Consider the following 23,459-nt stretch of genomic DNA (forward strand, 5'->3'; position numbering starts at 1 on the left):
AAAATACAGATTGCAACTCTTCTCTACATATTTTAGCAGCAGTGTTAGCACATCAACCTCATTATGACAAAACTGGTCTCATTTCACAGATTCACTTGAGAAGCTCCTACAGCACACCTGGGGAAAGCTGCTATATGTATTTGCCATGGTAGTGATAATATCACAGCTCTACACAAAACATCAAACAATGTTTGGTTTGTTGCCTTTTGGAAAGTAGGACGAACAGCAAGGAGGCAAAACAACATCAAGGTTGCATGGCAAGGCCCAAGACTCAGAAAAAGCTATATTTAGAGTGGGACTCCATTTTCCTAACCCCAATGTGTGCACCCTCTCTTCCACCCAATCTTTCCTGGGCTCTCTCTTCTTCTTCTATACAAGCTTTAAGTTTTGTAAATGGGTTACCCCTATGCAGCCACCCACGCATCAGGTACAGTAAGAAAACCAGGGGCATCCTGTTATGACTTCTGGTTTCCTGTTTCCTGTGAAAAATACAGCCCCCTTTCTCTCTTTCTCTCTCAGACTCAAATATACACACACACCCACGCCCATACACACTCAAACACAAACACACACAATCCACTGCTCATCACACATCAAGCAGCGTAGGGCCGGGATCAGCCAAATTCAAATACATCGGTTTACACTTTGAACTTGATATCCAATGGGCTCAATACCACAAGAACATCAAGCCTTCATTGAATAGTTTTTATTAACATTTCAAACAGCAGCCGTCATTGTTGAGCCTTGAGGAATACACTAAGCTATGGTTTTGGAAGGAAGTCATTATGCTTTTAGGTACCAAGAGCAGCTGTTTACACCATTCTTCACAACAATTAATTTGTTTTTATTTCATGTATACATATTGTCTTTCACATGCCAGGGAGGGAGATGGACAAGTGTCAAGGGACCACTGAAACAGCAGTAACAGCAGTGTGTGCTCGTGTGTGAACTGTGTACCCCCCACCCTCCCCCCACAACCACATTTGCCAAAAATAAGAAACATTTTTTTTTTTTTTTGACACACAATATTCTGCCTCCCAACATCCCCCACCAAGATACCTGAGCATCTTTCACAACAGGGGCTAACCACATCACTCTTAATGAGCACAATTCCTCCTACCTTCCTGCAGTGGCTCCTCCATGCTGAATGCTCAGTGACAATGTTCACAGTTAATTGTCTTGGCACATTTTCATAGCCCCATTTCACCTCTTGTATGCTGTACCTTTTGCTGGTCTGAAAATAAATAAATAAATAAATAAATAGATAGATAGATAGATAGATAGATAGATAGATAGATAGATAGATAGATAGATAGATATATTTTAAGGTACACATTTAGTGCATCTCCCACACAAGATTGGTTTGTGTCAGTGTTGGAAGGTGGTTGTTAGTATAAGTTTGAAAGAAGCATTTTCTTTCTCTGCGTTTGAACAAATCAGAGAATGATTTCTTTCTAACCAGCTTGTACATTCTATAGCCTTCACTTATTCCTTTTTTTTTCAGGAGAAGAAAAAGCGCAATAACATTCTGTTCTTTTTCCTAATTTTTACCTCATCATCCCCTCCCCCTTTTGTGCAGATTGGAATTCATTAGCAATCAAAGAGCCACTGACAAACGCCCTATCTTAATTACCCTCTCATTTGCATATTTGCATATTAATGACTGCAGACTTTGCTGTTTTTCTGCTGCAGTGGTCCCCTCCTATCAACAGTCTCTCTGAGCTCAATGCCTCTCACTTTCAGACTGAAGTTGACAGACATTGAAGGGGTGACATGTTATCACAGCACCAGACATTAGCCAAACAGATGAATCACAATGTTTGATTGTGAAATTAAAATAGAAGTATTGTATCAGAATTCCAAATACGTTCTTATCAGTGGTTTATTTCACGTTCTTTGCCTCCTTTCAGTATTATGTATTAATGTGGTTGCAACAACGTGCACACACCATTCAACCAGGGAATAATTTTGTCTGTTGGTTTGGTTGATTATTTTGATTTGGAATCCGATCAGGGCTACTCAGTGCTATGCTGTTGATACGATGCCCCCTTCTGGAAAGAGAAGTGTGTGGCAGAGAAAGCAGATTCTGACAAATGAAGGTACCATGTCAACATTTTCCAATGCATAACATTTATTGACACTTGTGATTCTCAAACAAAGCCTATTATGAGTTTACCATAAAAACTCATATTTCTTTAATAATGTAGAATGAAAGGGCTCAGGAAATCTGGCAGGACTCACCTACTCATAGATGCAATGTGGCCTGTTTCAAATTTTTGCTGCAGAGGGCATTGTCCCTGGCTAATTCTTTTTATGTTTTTCCCAATGACACTGCCTCCACTTGCACAGCCAATATGAAGCTTGAGTAAACAGGACGCTGTTTTAAATTACCAAAAGACAAAACTACACACAGAGTGGGGTGGTGCTTTACAGCTGGTAACTTAAAAAAACAAAACATGGTTTTCTCATGTTACTGTCATGCTGAAATGTTCTAAACACTGAGTTCACCTGAGTATATCTCAAACTTTGTTGACAAGCTTAGAAATTAGCTGTGCCAGGGGACTTATGCTTTAGGTCATTCCTCTCTCTCTTTACCTATTTCCTGGCAGCCTCTCTGCTGATTACTGCCTGAAATAAAGGTCTAAAAATACAAAAAACTAATTCAAAGAGTTTATTTTGGCCACTTACCTGATGTGTTTTGTAAAATAAACGTTTGTCAATATGTTTGTGTGTCTATCAAATACAAAAAACAAAAAAAACACATGCATCTGCCTGTATGTGTGTAAAGATGCTTAACCTTGAATATAAAAATTGGGTTGACACACTAGGACCATAACTATCATATCACTGTGGAGAAAGTAACACCAGAGATCCAGAGAGCTGAACTGAAAAAGAGACATGTTAGAAAATTGAGCACAGCTACTATATTTGTTTTGAAACTCTTTTATGGGATAACTCTTCCAGTCTGCATACAGTGTGCACAGTCTGTTTGACTGCAGGGTATCAAGAACAGCATGAACAAAAGCCTAATGGCATGTCAGTCTCCAAGGAGATTTAATAGTCCACAGTCCTGAATTTAACTTAACCCAAATTACTAATGACTTACAATAGCTTGCAATAGCATTCATACCCATTGAACTTTTCCACATTTTGTCACGTTATGACCACAGCCATAAAAATATTTTATTGGAATTTTATGTGAAAGACCAACACAAAGTGGCACACAATTGTGAAATACAAAGAAAATTATACATGATTTATTTTTTTATTTTTTTTATACAAATAAAAACTGAAAAGCAGCATCATGCTCTGGGGGTGCTTCTCTTCAGCAGGGACAGGGAAAATGGTCAGAGTTGATGGGAAAGGGCAATCTTGGAAGAAAACCTGTTGGAGTCTGTAAAAGACTTGAGACTAGGGCGGAGGTTCACCTTCGAGCAGGACAAAGACCCTAAACATAAAGCCAGGGCTACAATGGAATAGTTTAAAACCAAACATTAATATGTTAGAATGGCCCAGTCAAAGTCCAGACCTCAATCCAATTGAGAATCTGTGGCAAGATCTGAAATCTTCCATTCACAAACACTCTCCAACTAATCTGACTGAGCTTGAGTCATTTTGCAAAGAAGAATGGGCAAAAAAAATTCAGTCTCTAGATGTGCAAAGCTGGCAGACATACCCCGAAAGAGTTGCAGCTGTAATTGCAGCAAAAGGCTGCTGCACAAAGTATTTTGACTCACTTTTGCACATCACACTTCTCAGTTTTTTATTTGTAACATTTTTTTTTAATCATGTATAATTTTCTTTGTACTTCACAGTTGTGTGCAACTTTGTGTTGGTCTTTCACATAAAATTCCAATAAAATATATTTATGTTTGTGGTCGTAATGTGACAAAATGCTGAAAAGTTCAAAGGATATGAATACTTTTGCAAGCCATAGGTTCCCCATGTTGCAAACAAACATTCAGAGGAATCATACTGTAATTGATTTAAGGAGACATTTTACGGATAATAAACTCTCAAAGGACTAACTCCACAATTGGTTTAACTGTAGACAGAATAGCCTTCACATCAACTGGTTCAAATGTCAGTTGAGTTGAATTGATAACTGGAGCCTTTAGGAGTTAACCTGAAGGAGGTTGTGGCAAAAAGATATTTATGTGTGGGTGTATGGTCTTAGGCAGCAGCTTCTCCATGATATTATTTTATACTGTGTTAATCAGTGTTAACAGATTGTGCATTCAGTCTGCAGTATGTGTGGGAGTGCTTGGTTGGTTCAGCCCCATGGTTTTACAGAGCCAGCCGGCAAAATCTACCTCCTCCGCCTCAGACCGCTTGATAAACATGTGGTTCTGAAACAAAACACAAATGCACACATGGAAATAAGATGCTAGGAGTTGAAAACGTAATGTGCAAAAAAAGTTTGTGCTGCTGACAGTAAGTGTATGATATCTTTATCTTTTTCTTTAGGGGGACTAATTCCTAGACTTGTTAGATATTGAACATGTTCCCAATACAAATAAGATGAACAAAACAATTTTGAACTGAAATCTGAAAGTAAGTCATGACACTTACCATCAACATTTTCAAATCTGCTCTGTCTGCTGGATTTTTGATGAGACTAAAAATGATCAAAGACATTTTAGAGCGTTTCATCCATCAAATTGATCATGAAACATTGGATCATATCTTTACAATTACTACTCAGCAAAATCACAAAAAAGATTGTTGCATGTTAATTGTATATGACAAAAGACAGCTAAGCAGTGTTGCCAGGCAAAAATGTTTTCTCACCATTTTGTCACAAAGTCTTGGAAATCCGAAGTGAATACACCATGTGGTAGTTTCGGAGGAGGCTGAAATTGAATGAATATATGAGCATATCACCAACAACAGAATATTACAACTTCCAGATTTTGAAAGGATGACAGCTAATACAAAATAGAATCAGATAAGTCATTTTAGCTGGTCTTAGATTCTCACCTCATTTACTATGTAGTCTAGGAGTTCAAAGATGGCCATTACAGCACCATGACCTGGAATAGGTGGTTTCATAATCAACATTTCAAAGAACATTGTGATGTGAAAACATACATAGTTTACTGATATAGATTTGTGATCCTCACCACTAACAGGTCTTCCTGGTGGCCTCGGTCTGGGTGAAGTGCTGTGCGTCTCTCCCTCACCACCGTCCAATATGGGTCTTCCAAATATGGCCTCCAGTTCTTTAGCATCTGGTGGCGGGATGGGGTAGCGTCCAATTGACAGCTCCACAAGGGATAAGCCCATACTCCACACGTCTGACTGCACAGAATAGTGGGTGCCCTGCAGTCTCTCAGGCTGAACAGCAAGAATGAACAATACACGCCAATGTGAGATACTTAATGAATATTATATAAACAAATACAAGGAACTGAACAAGCTTTAAATGTCAAATTAGCTGGACCCAACAAATATTTTGATCTGCATTGCAATTTGTGTATGGATTGGGCGGTTCATAAAAGATTTACACATTTGATTTAAAAAGCAACAACAAATAAGTTAGATGCAGATTTTTGAGCAAATGAACCAAGTTCACGTGCCCACAGAAAAATTCGGAAGGATCGACATACCGACATATAAGATCGTGTCCCAACAAAGGAATTGGCCATAGAGTCTATGAGCTGTCCACTCACACCAAAGTCACATAGCTTGATTTCACCACGTGAATTCACAAGTATGTTTGAGGGCTTCACATCTGTTGGTGAAAAGGATATGGATTGAAAACTTTGCCTGACTAGTCATTTATAACAATGTGCAAATGCATTGCAATCTTTGACACACAGTTGAATTAATGTGTTTTACCTCATTTATCTTTAGTATATGAAAACATGTACAAGCAGAATAATGTACATGTATTGACTAAGTATAAAGCATCTTGCTATTGTGCACAAAGTCTTTCAGAAAAACTTAATAATTGACCTGATGAAAATTCTTATACCTCTATGCATAATTTGGTGTTTTTCTCTCAGGTAGGCAAGGCCTCTCAAAACCTGTTTTCAAAAAAGGAAAGAAGTCACTTAAGTCTATCATTATAAATAACATTAATGTGAAAACAACATTCAGAAACAAGTAGGAAACCCATGCAGGCTTATGGTATTAGTCTGCATATTAAATCCATGGTTTCTTTTGCACTCAATTCAGTAGCGCAAAAGAATGATGTGACAACAGATACATCTACATCTTGATGAAAGTGCTAAATCTAAAGTAAAAACTTGTCCTACCAATTGTTGTGTAACCATGTAATATCACATAATATGACAATACTATATACTTACAGCAATACTAACTTTACCCAGAATCTCTTCAGGGATTCTTCTTGCTTCTTTCAGTACCTGGTCCAGTGATCCACCATCCTGAAAAAAAAAAAAAAAGGAGACAGAGAATAGAAACAGTCCATGAAATAATAAAATGAGCACAGCATTTTGAAAGGGCACATGTTACCCATTACTGTTATTTGCACTTTAATTGTAATACAGCTTTCATATGTGACATTGTTGCAAGATAATCAACATTATTCACTTCATCTGCAACTGCTCGTGTTTTGGGTCATCAGAGTACAAGAACAATAGAAGAAAAACGATAACGTCCCTGTGGGAATGAGCAGTCAAATATGGCAGATGTTCTCTCACCATATGCTCCATACAGATGCTGATTTCTCCATCGCTGTAAAAAGCTCCATAGAAACCCACAATGTAGGGAGAGTTACACTCATGCAACACCTGAAGTTCTCGGATGATCTGGTTTCTGATAGCCGGTTTAATTTCCAGATGAATGAGCTGAACAGAATCCAACATTAAGATGAAAAATTAATTCAGAATTCCTTTACAGAACAACAAGTTTAATTACATTCACGCCAGTCAGTTGTCCTCTTTGTAGCTCACCTTTCTAGCCATGATAATTCCTGATGGTTTGTGGCACTCCTTACTGACTACACCTCCATTGCCTGCACCCAGCTCACAGATTCGATGGAAGTCATCATCTTTCAACTCGCCTACTTTGGCCTTCTGTGTTAGAAAAGCTTCTAATCTTTTCTTCTGCTGTTCATCCAGGTCCAACTCTTCCAATATTTTCTTGAGTGCTTCTAAATTAGCCCTGAGTAAATGAATACAGAAAGGGAATGGTCTTTCTTTCAGGTAGTGTAAATCAATTACATATTTATCTTTTATTTGGTGTATGTCTACAGTTAGGTCAGCATGATAACTTACTCTTTTGCAACATCTGTGTTGGGGGAGGTGGATAATCCATCACCAATGGGAGCAATGTTCAAGGGAACGGGTCTCCTTTTAGGAGGCATGCTCAGTTATGGATGAACTGTTTATATATGTATTATTATTTGTAAGTTTAATGGCACTTTTCTCTGTGCTATAAATAATAACTTCAAAGTGGCTGACTAGAGCTAAACTACTATTATTTTAGATCAATTCAATTTCATAGGCACTGGTCTGAGGATTTAAATAGCAAAAAGGTGTTTTCATTAAGATGCTATGTGGACGAAATGAACCCCTCTTCCTGTCAATGTCAGGTGGGTCAGACCTATCCTCAGGGCTCAACAATTCTGGTAAGAAATAATGCTTTTCTGTTCCTGTTGTTTGGGGGGAGCCTGCAATAGTGTAAGGCTATCATTAGCTAGATGGCTAACATTAAAATAATAGCTAACTTAACTGTCTTACGTTGGAAGACGATACATTACAATGATAACTGACACCGTGATCACTGAGCTGGCGGGAAATAATTGTATTTAAAATGGATATACACTAAACTAGCTACAAGGTAAAGGAAATCTGAATGTTTTCAGAACCAGAGCCATCACTAGCAGCTAGCTAACCTTTTCTGCTAGCTGTTGCGTGAAAACACCGCACATAGCAAGCGACTGTTTTACTTGACTTCCGGCTGTGCATTTAGAAAAAAGCGGCTCATGGGGGCTGTGGTCCCGCTCAGTGTGTCCTCTGTCTGTCTTTCAGCCGGCAGGTGTGTGTGGTTGCTGCGGACAGACACCGGGTCCCGGCGGCGGCGGCGGAGTGGTGCACACGGATCAGTCCGGACCGGAGACCGGGAGGATCCCGCACTGCTCCGTGAGACGACGGAGGAAAATCTCGCGATGTTTCTGCCGTTGACAGTCAGCTGGGCAGGAGTGACTGTATGTTAACGCTATTATGTAATGAGACTGTCACCAACTGCACAGTTTTACACATCAGCCATGGATCATACGGGTTTTAGTTTCTTCACTTTTACGTATACACCAATTATAGTAGTCCTGTAATAGATCTTACCCTCGTTAAATTGTTTCAATATTCATTTTATCTAGAATTGGTGTAAAGAGCTGTGTGAAACAATTGAACTGGCTCATCTCTGAACATCTGATATTAAAGGATTCAGCCTTTGTGCAAAAGGCTGCAGTAGTTTTAGCTGTAGTTGTGCCTAATAAACTGTTCAGACCTAGACATGGGTGAGTTTATTAGTCGGACTCATTGGGATGAGCACAGTGTTCACGAGCAGTACAGTTTTACTGAGATTATAATCTACAATTTTCATTTTGTGGTAATATTATGACATATTTTTAAAGATAATTATGCAATGACTGAAATGACCAAAACCGAATGACATGCAGCGCACATTGCAGCTGGGCATTGGTGGTCCGGGGCACCAGGGAACTTCCCCTCTTTGCTTGACTGGTGATCTACAGTAATCCAAACACCACCTGAGGTACGAACAGGGAGTGTGAAGATACACTGCAAATCTTGAAAGTATTGAGCTCTGTTGAACTGATTTATCAAATAATCCCTCTGGACTGTGCGCTCTTTAGCTGGACCCCCTCCAAAAAAAGGCCAAAAGCTTTTATCCGTTGGTGATTGTACACAGTAGGAAAAAAAAGTAACAAGCCCGTTTCGAATTTCAAATTCAGAGACATCTTATAATCAATACAATGTTCAATCTTGCACCTTCCCACTATTTAACTAACACCTTTAACTAACACCTAAAAAAAATTCCTCATTATATTATTAACCAGAGGTTTAACTTTCCTTGTTCTACATTCAGTGCAGCTGTGCCCGAGAACTTACATAAAAATGAGGAAATGCACTTCTTTTTACAACATAGTTTCTGGCATTAATCTCTACCAAATATCACGTGAAATAACAACAGAGAACGAGTCAACAGGATCAGATAGATTCAGGACAACAGACATGAGGACAAGTGGTTTGGAAAAAATGTACCGAGTCATCTCTTAATGTAAGTCACCGTTACAGGACTTTTCATTTCTATGCTATGGCTTATTTTGCATTTGGTTGTAAAGCCCAAACGACATTAACGTCTCTCCAATACACACGGAAATACTGCATTTGCTTTTTACTCCGTGATCACTTGAGTCTTACTTTTTCAGCAGGGGGCAGTCTTGTTCATTTCTTTGCAGCCTTCAGTCGTGTCTGTCTGGGCTGTGGCTCTTTGATTTGGACGGCAGCAACTTTCACATAGGAGCAGAGACCAGAGAAACAAAAAGGAAACTGTTCAAGCACACAATATCACCAACATATGTAACACTTTGTGCATCAGCAGACCTGCTCTTGATGCATTGACAGTTATGCTTATCTCTTTTGATGTTTATAGTATGAGTTGTCTGTCGAATACATGGAGGAGCGGCATTAATCTTCTCTGTGTATCATAATATGTGCATCCACAGTGACACACCTTCTGATAGGTTTGGCCTGGCTGATAAGGTTGGAAGTCTGCTGTTTCTGGTGTCTGGCAGCAACATGCTATCAACAGAAGCCAATTGTTAAAAAAATTATTAGACATGTACAAGTTACAAATGCACCAATCCAATCCTACAGATTCCCAGTTTTGTTTTGTGTTTTGTGCTGGTGTCTTCAAGTCCAGAGCCTCAGGAAGCAGTCTGATGAGCTGAAGCATTTTGCCAACGAATATCAGTGTGCAACAGAGAGGCTACATACACCACAATGTCAGTGGCCGCAGAAATGAAGCAGTTGAGGTAGCCATTTCCATTCAGGTTACAACTGTTGAGAGAGAGACCATAGAAGGCCGTGGCATCTATTTCTGACATCCGGCAGAAATACGAAGTCAACAGCGATTTAAGATGGAATGCAGCATGTTTCAATAATATATTGATCTCAAATGTATCCCAAATCCAGTTTTCTCATTATAACACAATTAAATTAAGTGCTTTGATGAATCTGCAGTTTGATAATGATTGAAAGTGAAATGGAGATTTATTTTTCCATCTGAAAAAAAAATAATAAAAAAAAAATCAAAAAGCACAAAACACTTTTTCAAATACAAACTTTTAAGTTTTGAAATGATAACATCAAGCTATAAAGTCTTTATGAAATTAGTCAACAGACATTACAACATTACAGTTAGCAAGATTAATGCCTCATTTTTCTTTAAACTTCCCTCTTCTGATCTGCCACATTTATAATAAAAATCTCTTTATTTGGATATTCCTAAACAATTAAATACAGACACAGCTGGCTCCCTTTGTTATAGTTTGAAATTTGGTTTTTGGGATTTTTCTGGGACAAGTGTGTTGTGTTCATGTTTTTATGACTGCATTGATTCTGATTAATACTTTTTTTCCCTGATAATCAAATAAATATTCAAACCAAATACAATCATGGGCATCAGTAAAACATACAGAGCAATTAAGTGAATTTAGATGAGGGTGCATGAATAAAAATACAACAGTATGTTATTATGTAGATAGATATGTACAGGTAGATAACAGGCTCCTGGGCACAGATTTTATATAATGACTACAAACCATGTGACTGTAAATTTGCTTTGAGGTCATTTGTGTCTCTTTGTTAAGATTTTTCATCTTGATTTATATGACTTTGAGGTTGTTTTACATGTCTTTGTGGCTGTATTGCATATTTGTGGCAATTTTGTATCTATTTGCATTTGTTATTGTCTCTTCTTGCTTTGTGTATCCATAATTATTATTGCCATGTACAATCACTTTATATTCATTTTATATTTTATTGTAGCTCTTTTGTTATCCGGGTCTCTTTGTGCTTGTTTGCCCAGTGGGCACATTCAGTAGCTGGGAACTTAGTGTTGAACAATAAGATTAATCAGACTTATCACCAGGTTGGAATAAATAGGAAGCCAGGGATGGCTGTGGCATCCAGCAGCATCCTCCAGCCTCGTATGAAGTAGGCATAACCAATGCCAAAACCTAGACTGTAGCCAAGAAGAGTGAGGATCATTTTGGCAGACTTGCTCAGTATCTCACAGCTTGGCCAAACTGAGGACCAAGAACCTGAAATTAATAAGACAACAAGAGAATTGATTATCTTAAAAAATCCCTCAACTGCTTTCATTAGTGAGCTGAGCGCAGTACAGCGGGGTTTGTGTGTGAAAGCCAACAGTGAATTCTCTACACAGCACAGTGATTTTACAACATGCCTGAGGGGATGATCCACTTCTTTCACTGCAAGAAGTTGGCCAATAGATAATGACGAGGACTCTTGAAATGATTAGTACATGTTCTGTTTCACCTAGTACAATTGATGTGATGTTATTGGATATCTAGCCTCTCTGAGATAGTTGAGGATACAGAACATGGCCAAACTGACGAACGTGGCCTGGATCAAGGTAGTGACTGTGATACCACAGGCTCTCTGCCAAACTTGTGATGGAATGCACAAAAAATTACTGACTGGTGAGTGAGACTACTACCTGGCATAAATTTAAATGAGGTGAGGACATTAGTCCTTGAAAATCCAGATGATTTGTTTGGGGGAAACGTTGGCATTTTCTTTACATTTAAATTTATATTTATAGTCCACGTTGTCATTCCAATAAGATTACTATTAACTTAAATGTTTCAATCTGTTTGATGTTGGTTATTGTTTATTCCCCCAAGCACATGAGCGCACTGTCACTCTCCCTTCCTCTTACCTGTTCCCTCCATGTTTCTATTTACCCATTTGGCCAGGGCAGATGGCTGCCCTCCCCCAGCCTGCATGGTTCTGCTTGCGGTTTCTGCCCCTAAAAAGTAAGTTTTTTCTTCCCTCTGTCACCAAAGGTGGGAAATGTCAAGGTTCTGTAATCAATATTATATTAGTACTTTACCTGCTTGTCCATTTAGATGTCAGGCAGTTATTTCCACTCTTATCTCAATAAGAAACAAGACTCAGCTATTGAGTAATCTTTGATAGTCAAAGTTATGGAACAGATATAAGAAAACCTAATGAAACATTTCACATTTTCAAGCTGAGTCTGAAACATAAATGGGACAATGACATTTAAATGATTTTTATGTTTAAATGAATAAACATGCATTGTCATTTGTGAATGAAGAAAGCAATGATTTCAGCATTGGAGTGAAGAATGTAATTTAAATGTATTTTTCACACCTCGTCCAGAGATTCACATCGATATAAACCGCTCTCTGAATTTGATGGTATTATGAGTGTGATCCTGATTGAGTCTGTCAGTTGAGGACTTGATAGATGAGCTCACTTCAAAACATTTTTATTCACCTACAGTGGCTCATCTTGAAAGAATTTAAAATACAACAGATTGTGCCTGGGTTCAATATTAATATTTCTATAATTTTACTATGTGTTTATATCATATGATTAATAGCTTTTTTTCACCAAGCAAGATAATCTATAATAATAATAATTTGAGAGCTGCCCACAAATAAATCCAGACTCCTACAAAGAATAAGGAAGTGGAGAAAGGGACTTTCCAAGTATTGTCACACACCAGATCCCACTGCAGGTCTCAGTAGAAAGCAGTAATTCAGATTACTGGAAGACAAATTTTCTAAAAATCTGAAATGGAATCAGATCTAAAGTATATATAAAAAATATTTCAGATGAGTGCAACATGTCAAAGCAGACATTAAAAAATATAAAAGATGTGCATATTAACAAAAGAAATAGCTACACAAACCAACTTCATCTTTCTCATCCCATTAGACCACAGAATATGCAGAATCATTTATTAAACAAAGATTTTGTTAAATTTAATAGTGAACATTCTGCATGTATACCTCAGACATCTCTCAGTGCTACAGACGCAGCCATCCAGACGCTCAGTGTCATAACCGAGTTGCACCATCTCTGAACAGTTTCCCCAATGATTGTTCAGTGAACAGCTGTCAGGTCAAATCCAGCTACTGTGCTCTTGGAGGGAACGGTCCATATGTGTGCGACTGCTCATGGAGCTCATTGATGCCCTGCAGTGGTGAGCGGGAGTGTCCAAGACAAAAACCGCAAAACGGTACTGCATTTAACTGAGCAGAACGATTTGTAGGATCTGAAAGGGCACTAGCCACTCCGAAAAGATGTCAGTTAATGAAACTCCTTTATATTTCCACTCTGCGAAAAATGTAGTTCAAACCAGGAGGGTGTTTAACTGGTGTTTAACTGGTGTGGTTACTGCACCTGCAGCAGGAAACAGTGATACCCCAGAGGAACCTGTTTCACTGAAAAGGAGTTGTGCCATCCCCACCTTTGCATAAAACAAACTAATGGGTTAACTATTCTTCTGTCAGTCAGTGAATAGCGTTGATCTGATCTCCAGACGCTTTACACAATCTGCAAAACAAAGGAAATCAGATCACAAGCTCTGTTGAAAGCATTATGTCAGTGCCTAGATAAGTAGCCCGTACAATATGATCTCCAATGAGGCCAGCAAATGAGAAAAATCACGTAAAATAGCAGCTAATTTTAAAGAAGGAGAGAATTTCTTGTCAGTGCTGCCTCCCACTTTCACAACAATAATAACCTGCCTGTTGGACCTCTTATGTCAATTTGACTCCTATGTAAATTATTGCTGGGTCATTGCTGCTGAGGCCACTGTTAATTTCTATGCAAGGTTTTTGTAGTTATACAATTTAAGACTTTATAAATGAGGGCACTATAGTCAACAGATAATGACTAAACAGGCTCTGCACGACGTGGGGAATATTCAGTGTGGAAATATGTGTAGTGCTCACATTATGGTGAGGATAAAGTGTATAGCTACACGTAATGTAAATAATTCATTTTAAACTTAAGAGTTGGTTAACAGTTAATTTTAGGGGTTATGGAAAAAGGATAAAATAAACCTAGTTTGTTGTTGTTGTACCTTTTCCATAAAACAATAAAGCCAATAAATAACATCAAACTGAAACCTGTGATGAAGACGATGGGATTAATATAAAAGCTAGGAAAAAGCCAGTGACTGGATCATGCATTGAGATTATTTTGTCAAATGCCCCATGATGACTGTGTAATGCACTGATACTGAGAAGTTATGAAAAGCACAGATGATGAGACTCTGATCTTTGAAAAAATACTAACATGGATCAACAAGCAATGGTGGTATTCAACTCGATAATTCATTATTGTTCCCAGAGGAGCAGTTTACTTGTAAATTTCAAAGTGTAGTAGACATAGCAACAAAACATAAAGAGGGAGAGAAAACATCTGGTCAGAAGAGGTGTGTATCCCCCACCATAAGCTGGTGCTACATGATGTAGCTTATCTGGAAATACAGCGATAAAAACAGTGGTGAAGAATTTGAACCACACCATAATGTTACAGTAAAACAGGCCTAAAGTCACAACATAATGATAATAAAATTACTACTAACTAAACTGACTTAAGTATTAACAGTAATAGTAAATTGGCCATTTGAATAACATAATGTGAAACATTAGATTGTTACTCTCTAATACAACAAAGCTTGAGCAACATTTCATAGTTTCGACAATGAACACACTGCAAAGCCAAGACGGTTGACAGGAACTGACAAATGAATGTACAGAGTGAAAAATTCAGCATCTGCCTCTGAAATACAGTGACTGGAAATGCGAAGTATCATAAACTTTGAATCCTCAAAATTACCTTAATTTAAAAACTGTGCTTAAATTGTTACATTCCAACACTGGATCAAAGCAGCAATGTAACATTAATACATTACATGAAGCAACCTGGCATGAGAAGACCTAATGTGATGTTTGATCAAATTAAAATTTTCATTTCTGGAACATATCTTAAACAAGTCACACCACATCACAGCTCCGCACATCCGCAGTAACCCCTTGCCTCCTGAACGCCACATCCTGCCATTCTTTGACCAGCACTGTAACCATAGCAACACCTCTTCGGCCAGTGCGTGGCAATGCCCTCTGACCCCAGGAGAGGTGACCTTTGGCCTGAGGGTCATCAAATGGGGTTAGGGGGTCAGCTCTTGCTGGAAGACAGTGAGAGCACTTCACTGATTGGCTATCATTTGCAGTTTCCACCCCCTCATCTATGTAATTGGCATATTGACCAAAATGGCCATTTTGCACATTGTTAGCAGCACCTTATCCAGTGTATATTGGATAAAATGTAATGCGGAAGCTGCTGTTTCTGATATTTTGTTGCTGGTTATTATTTTAAAGGAGGCTTGTACATGTAAACATGAAAACCTCAGACATTTTTTTTCATCTTATCTCTACTTCTAAGGCTTCGGAAACAAAAAGTGAAGTGGAAGTAGATCAGCTGTTGAAGGACTTCTGAGATTATGTTTATGACACAGAGATAGTCAAAAAAGCTGTTGGGTGATGATGGGGGAAATCCCAACATCCAGGAAAAGCTCCAACCTGGCCTCATCCCAGCCCTCCTCCTCCTTCTGATGAGCTATGCCTCCCAGCCCCATTACTTGTCAATATCTCTACATTAATTTGAGAGACTGCATGGGAGCAGGAGACACTGTGTGGGGGCAGGGCTGCCTGAGCAGGTATGGAGGAAAGCATGGAGGGGGGAGCACTGGCACATTGGAGACAAGGACATAAGAAGGAGAGAGGCAGTCGGAGATGGAAAAACGAGAGGAAAATTAGGAAATGAAAGTGGGCTGAAGGATGGGAGAGCTGAGCGTGGGTGAGAAAGAGAGAACTGGGCAAAGGGGCAGATTTTGCCCATTAACCTTACTTGTACATGACTTCCCTTGAATATCAAACCCCCCTTCCATTTGTTCAAATGAGTCTGAGGTCAGCAGGAATCTGTAATGATAATGGTTGTTTGAGAGAGAGCGAGTGCTGCCCCAATGTGAGGAGAATCCATCATTCGCAGCCATCAAACCTCCAAACCGCTGCAAAGAGGGAGCCGAGAACAGCTGTGATTCATGACAGGAAAAGTGCCACGATTTTATTTCCATGCAGAAACATCATGCACTTGCACCGACCCCTGACTCCCACCTGCTGTAGTAAAAAACTTCCGGTATGGGAGCTGACAGTAAAAATGATGGCTTGCTCAATAACCATATTCTCTTCTATACTCTGACATTCATCCTTTGGACTCTGTGGTATTTTCAAGGACTGAATGACCCTCCCCTCTCACCTCTCAACTCTGACCCCATTGTGCATGGTCCAGATTACACTGGGGAGCAACAAACCTTGTAACCTCATAGCCTTGTTTCTGGTGAAACAGAATTATTCATACATCGTGTTAGGTGTCGGTGTCAAGTGGTTTCATTAGCTTGGCCCTGATAGCTGTTTTTTTAAGTAATTTTTTTCTGTGTCCATTTTTCAGACTCTAATTACCGCTGTTCTTGACTACGTGGCTGAGGGACTGTTAGTCATCATCTTTTTCATTTCACTATAACTTCTATCATTTTGCTATTTAATTCTCCAAACGTTGAATATCCTCCAATGACACACAAACATTGTGTGCAACACAGCTTCTTTTCCACTTTTGTTTGCATTCACATTCGTCACCTATTTCTAATAGACTTATTGCAGAACATTTGAAAAGGCTTCAGGGCGGTATCGAGTGCGGCTTGCTTCAGTGAATATTTCAGCCTGGAGGAATTCTTTGAAGTAATGGTCTGCTAAGTAACTTCACTGCACTGAGCTCGATAGTTCCTCCACACTACTTACAGAAATGATTTTTTTTTTTCATGCAGGCATGGTTGAAAAATTACCTGTACCATGCTTGTTTGAAAATGAGAAATATTTTCAACATTCAGTTAATGCACAAGTGTACGTGTTTGTATGTGAGTGTGTGTGTGTTGAAGGAAGGACCTCCAGATTTTTCAGCTCTTCTGCAATCTAATGGGTTATTTGTCATCTACAGAGTAAAGGATTTTTAAAAGTCAAGCCAGGACCGACTCCCTCCCTATCCTTTCTCTCACTCTCCCCCTCTTTCCCACTACCCCCCTGACACTCGCAATGGGAGATCGATAGGTTATTGATCAACTCTCTCTATCGCCAACCCACCAGACTAATCACCTTAACACCAGCCCAACTTGCTCACTCTCTCTCTACTCCCCCTGTTGCTCCCTGTTCCTGTCTCTTGCTCTGTTGCTCTCTCACACTCATTCGCAGGGTAAATGCCGCTTTTTTCTCCACTTGGATCTCAAAGCCAGCTTGATGAGTGTTTTCCCCTCTGAAGTAAACACACACAGAACCTTTAAATTATCCTGATATTAAATTCACATCTTTATATTCCCTTTTCCTAGGTGCCAATAATCGCCAAACAGAATCTATGTAGCTGTGTGTTTGGATAAAACAAGAAAATTTACCATTCTGGCAAGGACTCTTCATCTATCTCTCATTTCTCTCACCCCTCAACTCCTCCGCTCCCTTGCCTCCATCTCTCTCCATCTGTCTTTGTTGGAGGGCAAAATCAATGGAGTGTATGAAACCAGCATATTTCTCTGCCTCCTGCTGGAGGAGACCTGAGGGAAGCAGACATGAGAAGGTGGTTAACAGTGAAAATGTGCATTGCTATTTGTCTTTTGACTACCTTTTTTTGGATTGTCAATTTTTTTCAGCTCTTGCTTTACACATTTTAAAACTCCTAGGACAAAATTTTCGGAAATTTCCATGGAGAAATTACAAAGGGCAAACAGAGAGAAGTGTGTGGAGGGATTTGTATGTGCCGTGTCCGTGTTTCCTGACACAGGCAGTTTAAAGATAATATTATGTTTTAGAATGGAGGAGAACATCTTCAATCCTTGGACTACTGAATTAGTCATCTGAAAGAAATCTAATTTTGAAATGTATAGCTGAATAATGCAGCGCATCAGTTATATATTTGCACAAAGAGAAGGAAACTCTTTTGGTCCAGGAGCAACATCAAACTCCCTAGATGTCAGGTTGCTATCATTTTATATATATATATATTTATTGTTATTGTTTTCGGGGCAAGAAAATGAAGTCCAATGCATCCCTTTCAGGTACAGGTTTGGGTAAGGTGACTAACAATCCATTTCTTCGCCTCTGTATGGTGAAGATAAGAGTTTCCGTTTTCCCTCCAACGATGGGATGAAAAGCTGACATTTCTTGGAGGACAAGAACATTGACCTATGACCTTTCAATATAAAGTGCTTGGAGATTATGTTTTTCTCAATATGAATTGGTTGATCTGACTAGTGTGGGAATCTGTCCTGAGATATGTGATCCATTTATAGCAGCATTTACTTTAAGAATATTTAAATAACTGAAAATAAAAGGATATTTCACATACTTTCATAGCTTTAAAAACAGATTAATTCTCCAACTCTTTGCTCACACACACACACACAAAGTATGGCAGTATAGGCAGCTCAACTGCAGAGACAATATGGCTCTGTGAAAAACCAAGCATGCACGCACACACACAAACAGACACACAAACACACCTCACAGGAGAATTGATTGACTATTCTGTCTCAATACATCTCTCCTTCTGTTTCTTAGCAACCAGTGCCTGAGAGGATATGGATGCTGGAGAAGTTGTACCACTGTGCATTTTCAGTTTATAAAGAGATATGATTAACGAAAATGTCACCATTTGCACATTAAGGGGTAAAATGATCTAAAAATTACTCACAAAAACTAGGCAAAACATGCTTTTTGGATCTTGTTCTTATCATAAAAACTGCCATGTCTTAATTCTTGATTTAAAATGCTCCCCAGCTGCAGGAGAGTTTGAATCAATGACAAGAATATCACACTTTGGTTTTTCAGTGTTGTGCCAATTGAGAGAGAGGATTAAATTGTTGAGATGTTTTAATCAATGTGATTTTTTTATTTCTAAAAGGTAAAAAAAAAAAAAAAAAAAAACCTTTGTGGTACTAAAATAATCTTTAATTTTACAAGAGTTATTTTTTATGTTTATTTTTATGCTGTCAGAACCACTGGACACTGACAGCTGATCAACTAATAGATTTTACTGTAGTAAGGTTAACCTGTTTTCTTGTCATTTTGAAAAAGGTGATTATGTGGTATCTTTTTCTGTATTATTAATCCTCCTGAAGAAGAACCAAATCCAGTCACTGTAATACAGGTAGGGCACAGACAATAGCCCTACTATTGCAACATAAATGTTCAATACAAAATTCAAATACGGCTTAGTGAATCCATGAGATCTTTTGTGCCAGATCGAATAAAAAAATTATTAAAAAAAATGTAGAATGTATAAAAAAAAACTGAAAACTGCCTTAGTGATTAAGTATTTCTTTCCTTAAGGTCTTTAAGTGGAAGTCTGTTAAAACAAAAGCACCATGCTGTGCTGCAGGAGACATTTTCTCTGAGAGGCTTTGACTTTGACATACACATAAAATACTTGCAGTGAGATATCTAATATGTAGGCCACATCTTATGAAAACTGGAAGCAAATTAATTACGACAATGCCCCCGTGTTGTCTACCACTGCACATGTGAAACGGTTGAGATGGAAAGACCAAACAAAAAATGATTATTTAATTAATGATTATATTATTGATATACTATGTATGAAAAGCTGCCTACACTTGCAGGTAATACAGTAAATTATTTGTCTTTGTCTGACCCTAAATCTTTTTGTTTCATTTCAAACAAGACATCAACTTTCCATCTTCTGGTCAATTTGTATTTGTATTTCAGGATTTTTTTGTTTTTGATTTTTTCCTGTGGTTTCATCATCACACAGAAAATGTGGAATCAATATATTTTTTAATCTTTTTGTGAAAGAACAAAACATACTCATAAAACATCTCTGTGTGAGTTTTTGAGAATTGAAGCATCTCTCTGCACCTACTGTAGAGAGCTGCAGTGTCCCTGATGATGCAAACAGTGCACTTCAGCACATTTTGACAAAAGGACAGGAAGGCAAAAGCTTGAATGCTTTTACTGCAGAATTAGATTTTCTTTTCTCTGTTCATTTTGGGCTTTGACTGTTTTTTCTTTATTCAAAGGCCATAACTCATCTGGCTTCCTCTGTGACAGGCCTGTGGGATGGATTCCTCTCATGGGGTAAAATCTGAATTTAAGTTTAAATTTCTAGTGTTATCCATAACTTTACTTTTTAATTGTTATTTCTAATTTCCAGTTCTTCAAGATTTTTTCAGTAAAGTTATGTGTAACACTAGAAATGTAAACTTAAATTCAGATTTTCAAATACTACATTAGCCCAGATAAAACAATAAATAGAGCCTAAGAACTCAGTTAATATACAAACTGTTTTCCCAGTTTTGTTGTAATATACGCACACACGCACAAGAAGCTCACAGTGTTTCCAATAAATGCAGACACCAACATAAATGCTATAAACCAGTTGAATGCGCTGTTTGCTGTCTCATGGCCTCTGTCAGAAACAGAGTCTGGTCTCAAAGTTCAACATGGAGTTATTTTGATATTCATATTTAACCAGAAAAACTACTTCGCTGAAGGTTTTTCCTTTTTTGATGAAATAAAATAACACATTTTTATATTCTGGACCACAAAGGAAAAATTCCCGTTCCTGAATCACATCGATGTAAGAAGCTAAATTACAAGCAAGTGCGTATATCATTATTAACTTCTTTGGAAGCGGAAGAGGCCGCGCGTTAATGGTCCTTTACTCAATAGATAATAAAACAACACGGCTGACATTTATTTTTCAACATATTTCTGCTGTCAGTCATTTGCGTGCTACAGGTCAAAACCTACCCACTATAACGACCTCACACAAATGTCTCTGTGTTTAGGAAACACCGCCGAGTGAACATGAAGGGATCGATGATCAATATATCGAAGGCGGCGATCAATTTCTGAACTTTAGGGGAAGCAGTTTAACCACAGAGCTTTATGATAACCAGAAATAACAGATGATCTCTTCATTTTAATTTATGGGTTGTACTTTACTACCAAAAAAAAAACAAACAAAATCACGTTTGGCCCTCCCGGCCTGGGGCCTTTCTGTGTGGAGTTCTCTCCGTGACTGCGTGGGTTTCCTCCCACCATCCAAAGACATCATGTTTGGGTTAACTGGTGACTCTAAATTGTCTGTAGGTCTGATTGTGAGTGAGTGGTTGTCTGTCTCTGTGTGTGATGGACTGGTGGACTGGTGACCTGTTCAGGGTGTACCCCGCCCTCACCCAGTCAGCTGTCATTGGCTCCAGCACCCCCGGGACCCGGAAACGGATAAGCAGTAGAAGATGAATGATTGAATGAATGTTTGGCCTACAAGACTCTTTACAATATATATTTCGGATTAAAACCTGGCGACTAAAAGAAGTAAACAGCTTTTACTGAGTTTAGCTGATATGGGGTTGTGAAGAATAGGAGGCCTGAATCTCACAGAGGGCAAAATATATCTGCTCAAATAGATATGTGTGTCAGAGACTATGTGCTGCTTTGCATCCCTATAATTTCACATGAAAAAAAAATGGAGGAGGACACACACACACACACACACACACACAGCATACTTAATTATTACCCTACAGAACTATTGTATTATAAAACAGAATTATTCCGATGTTGGTTTATTTAAGGTTTAAATGATAAAATGTCAGGTGAAAAATGTAGAAGTAGGCCGAAAGATTTGCTTTATCAACATGTTTACAAGATGAATTGTTTAAAAATCACGCATTTTTTTATAAGATTATTTAAGCATCATTTGGTTTAATTAATTCATTTGTATCAAAGATTTTTTGGTAACATAGCCTATATAAACACTCCAGAATAAATGGACAGAGATAATTGTACCTATATATTTTCTTTTCAACTGACCATTTATTAAATCGTACTCTGCAGCAAATAATTGAGAACCCACAAAACTCCATTTGAAAATGTAAAAGCCAAATGAACTACGAAAAAATCAGTTTGTTTCTAGGCTTCTTTAATTTTCTGAACACACACACTGAGTATACTGACTGTGTGCAAAATAAATGACAAGAAATTCATATTCCACACTAAGTACAGAACTAGTATTATTATCATTATAATGATAGTTATAATGTGAATTTACCTGCCATTATAGTACAGTACCTTTGTCATTGTAGTTGTGGTCGTTGTAATTAAATCTATTTTCCTTATTGTTAGCACTGTTAAAGAGTTACACATTATTTATTTTAACTTACTTATTTCCCATAGCTGCAAATTAGCCAACTGAAGACAGTGCTGTGTGCATTTATATGTAGAAAATTGAATCCAAAGTCTCATAAATTCTCTTTGGCGACACTTTAAAGCAGTCCATTCTCAATTTGATTGTTTGTTTTCTTTCATATGAAACAAATATTAACAGAATATTATCTTATATAAAGACATTCCCTGGAGATAAAACCACAAACTGAAGTTCATCTCTCTTCAGTGAACTTCGCACAAACCAAACAGCGTGCCGCTGTCTCATTTGTCTGCAGCCTTAGGATCTTACTTTGTGACCTCCGTCACCCCCAACCACTCCCACCCCCTCCCTTTGCGCCACGTCATTAATCTCTGTCAATCAATACTTCGATCAGGTTTATCACTAAGCGCATAAATGCAAAACCATACAGTCCGTGGGAAAACAAAGTTTATCTGTAAGGAACTCCTGTGTCCGGAAACTGATACTGAATGTATTTTGTGCAAAACATTCTAAGGCCATCACCTGTCAGTCTCTGTCAAACGTGCACAAATAGGAGCGAGATACAGACGTACACACGCGCAAATTCAAACGCCACGAGGACAGAGACCACTGGCCTCGTTTCCAAACTAAAACAAACGCTGGATCAGTTAAAGCTGTGAAATATCCAACAAGAGGTTATTTTTCCACCAGCTGCGTTTTCAGTCCATTGAGAAAGACTATTAAGAAACCTCTGCTCGTACCCGCCCCACATTTTAAATACACAGTGGCGCGCGCTCATGTTTCTGACACGTGGCTCAACCTGCTCTTAGAGGAAGCGCTGTTGGACCAGAGATGAGAGATCGCCCTGGAGAGCCTCCATACACATGAAGGCATAAAGCGCCAAGACGCTGCGGAGTCGCTCGGTTCTGTCGCTGCTCTGCATCGGAACAAAAGACCCAATCTCTACAGCCCTGGATTGATTGGAGAGTTTTAATCAATGGATTGGCGTTCAAATGTAATTTTATCGCTCCGGTAGGGATAGGGGGTAAGAGAGAGAGTGCGTCTCTGAGTGAGAGTGAGACAGGAGCAAGAGGGCGAGCCACGGGGAGAGGGTGGGGAGGGTGGGACCGGGGAAAACATATCCTTTCAGCT

The 23,459-nt window shown here is 38.6% G+C and overlaps 1 protein-coding gene across 1 annotated transcript; it reads right to left on the reverse strand.

Annotated features, from left to right (window-relative positions):
• Nucleotides 1-2,122: 2,122 nt before the first annotated feature.
• On the reverse strand, nt 2,123-8,119 carry map2k2b (mitogen-activated protein kinase kinase 2b). The gene is made up of 11 exons (XM_029524086.1): nt 7,245-8,119; nt 6,921-7,131; nt 6,669-6,815; nt 6,315-6,392; nt 5,978-6,029; nt 5,610-5,734; nt 5,124-5,337; nt 4,981-5,033; nt 4,792-4,853; nt 4,573-4,618; nt 2,123-4,349 (listed from the first exon to the last, which is right to left on the reverse strand). The coding sequence occupies exons 1-11, from the start codon at nt 7,331-7,333 to the stop codon at nt 4,239-4,241; spliced, it is 1,188 nt and encodes a 395-aa protein (XP_029379946.1). The 5' UTR covers nt 7,334-8,119; the 3' UTR covers nt 2,123-4,238.
• Between the last annotated feature and the right edge of the window lie 15,340 nt (nt 8,120-23,459).

This window comes from Echeneis naucrates, chromosome 17, assembly GCF_900963305.1.
Source record: "Echeneis naucrates chromosome 17, fEcheNa1.1, whole genome shotgun sequence".
Taxonomy (NCBI): domain Eukaryota; kingdom Metazoa; phylum Chordata; class Actinopteri; order Carangiformes; family Echeneidae; genus Echeneis; species Echeneis naucrates.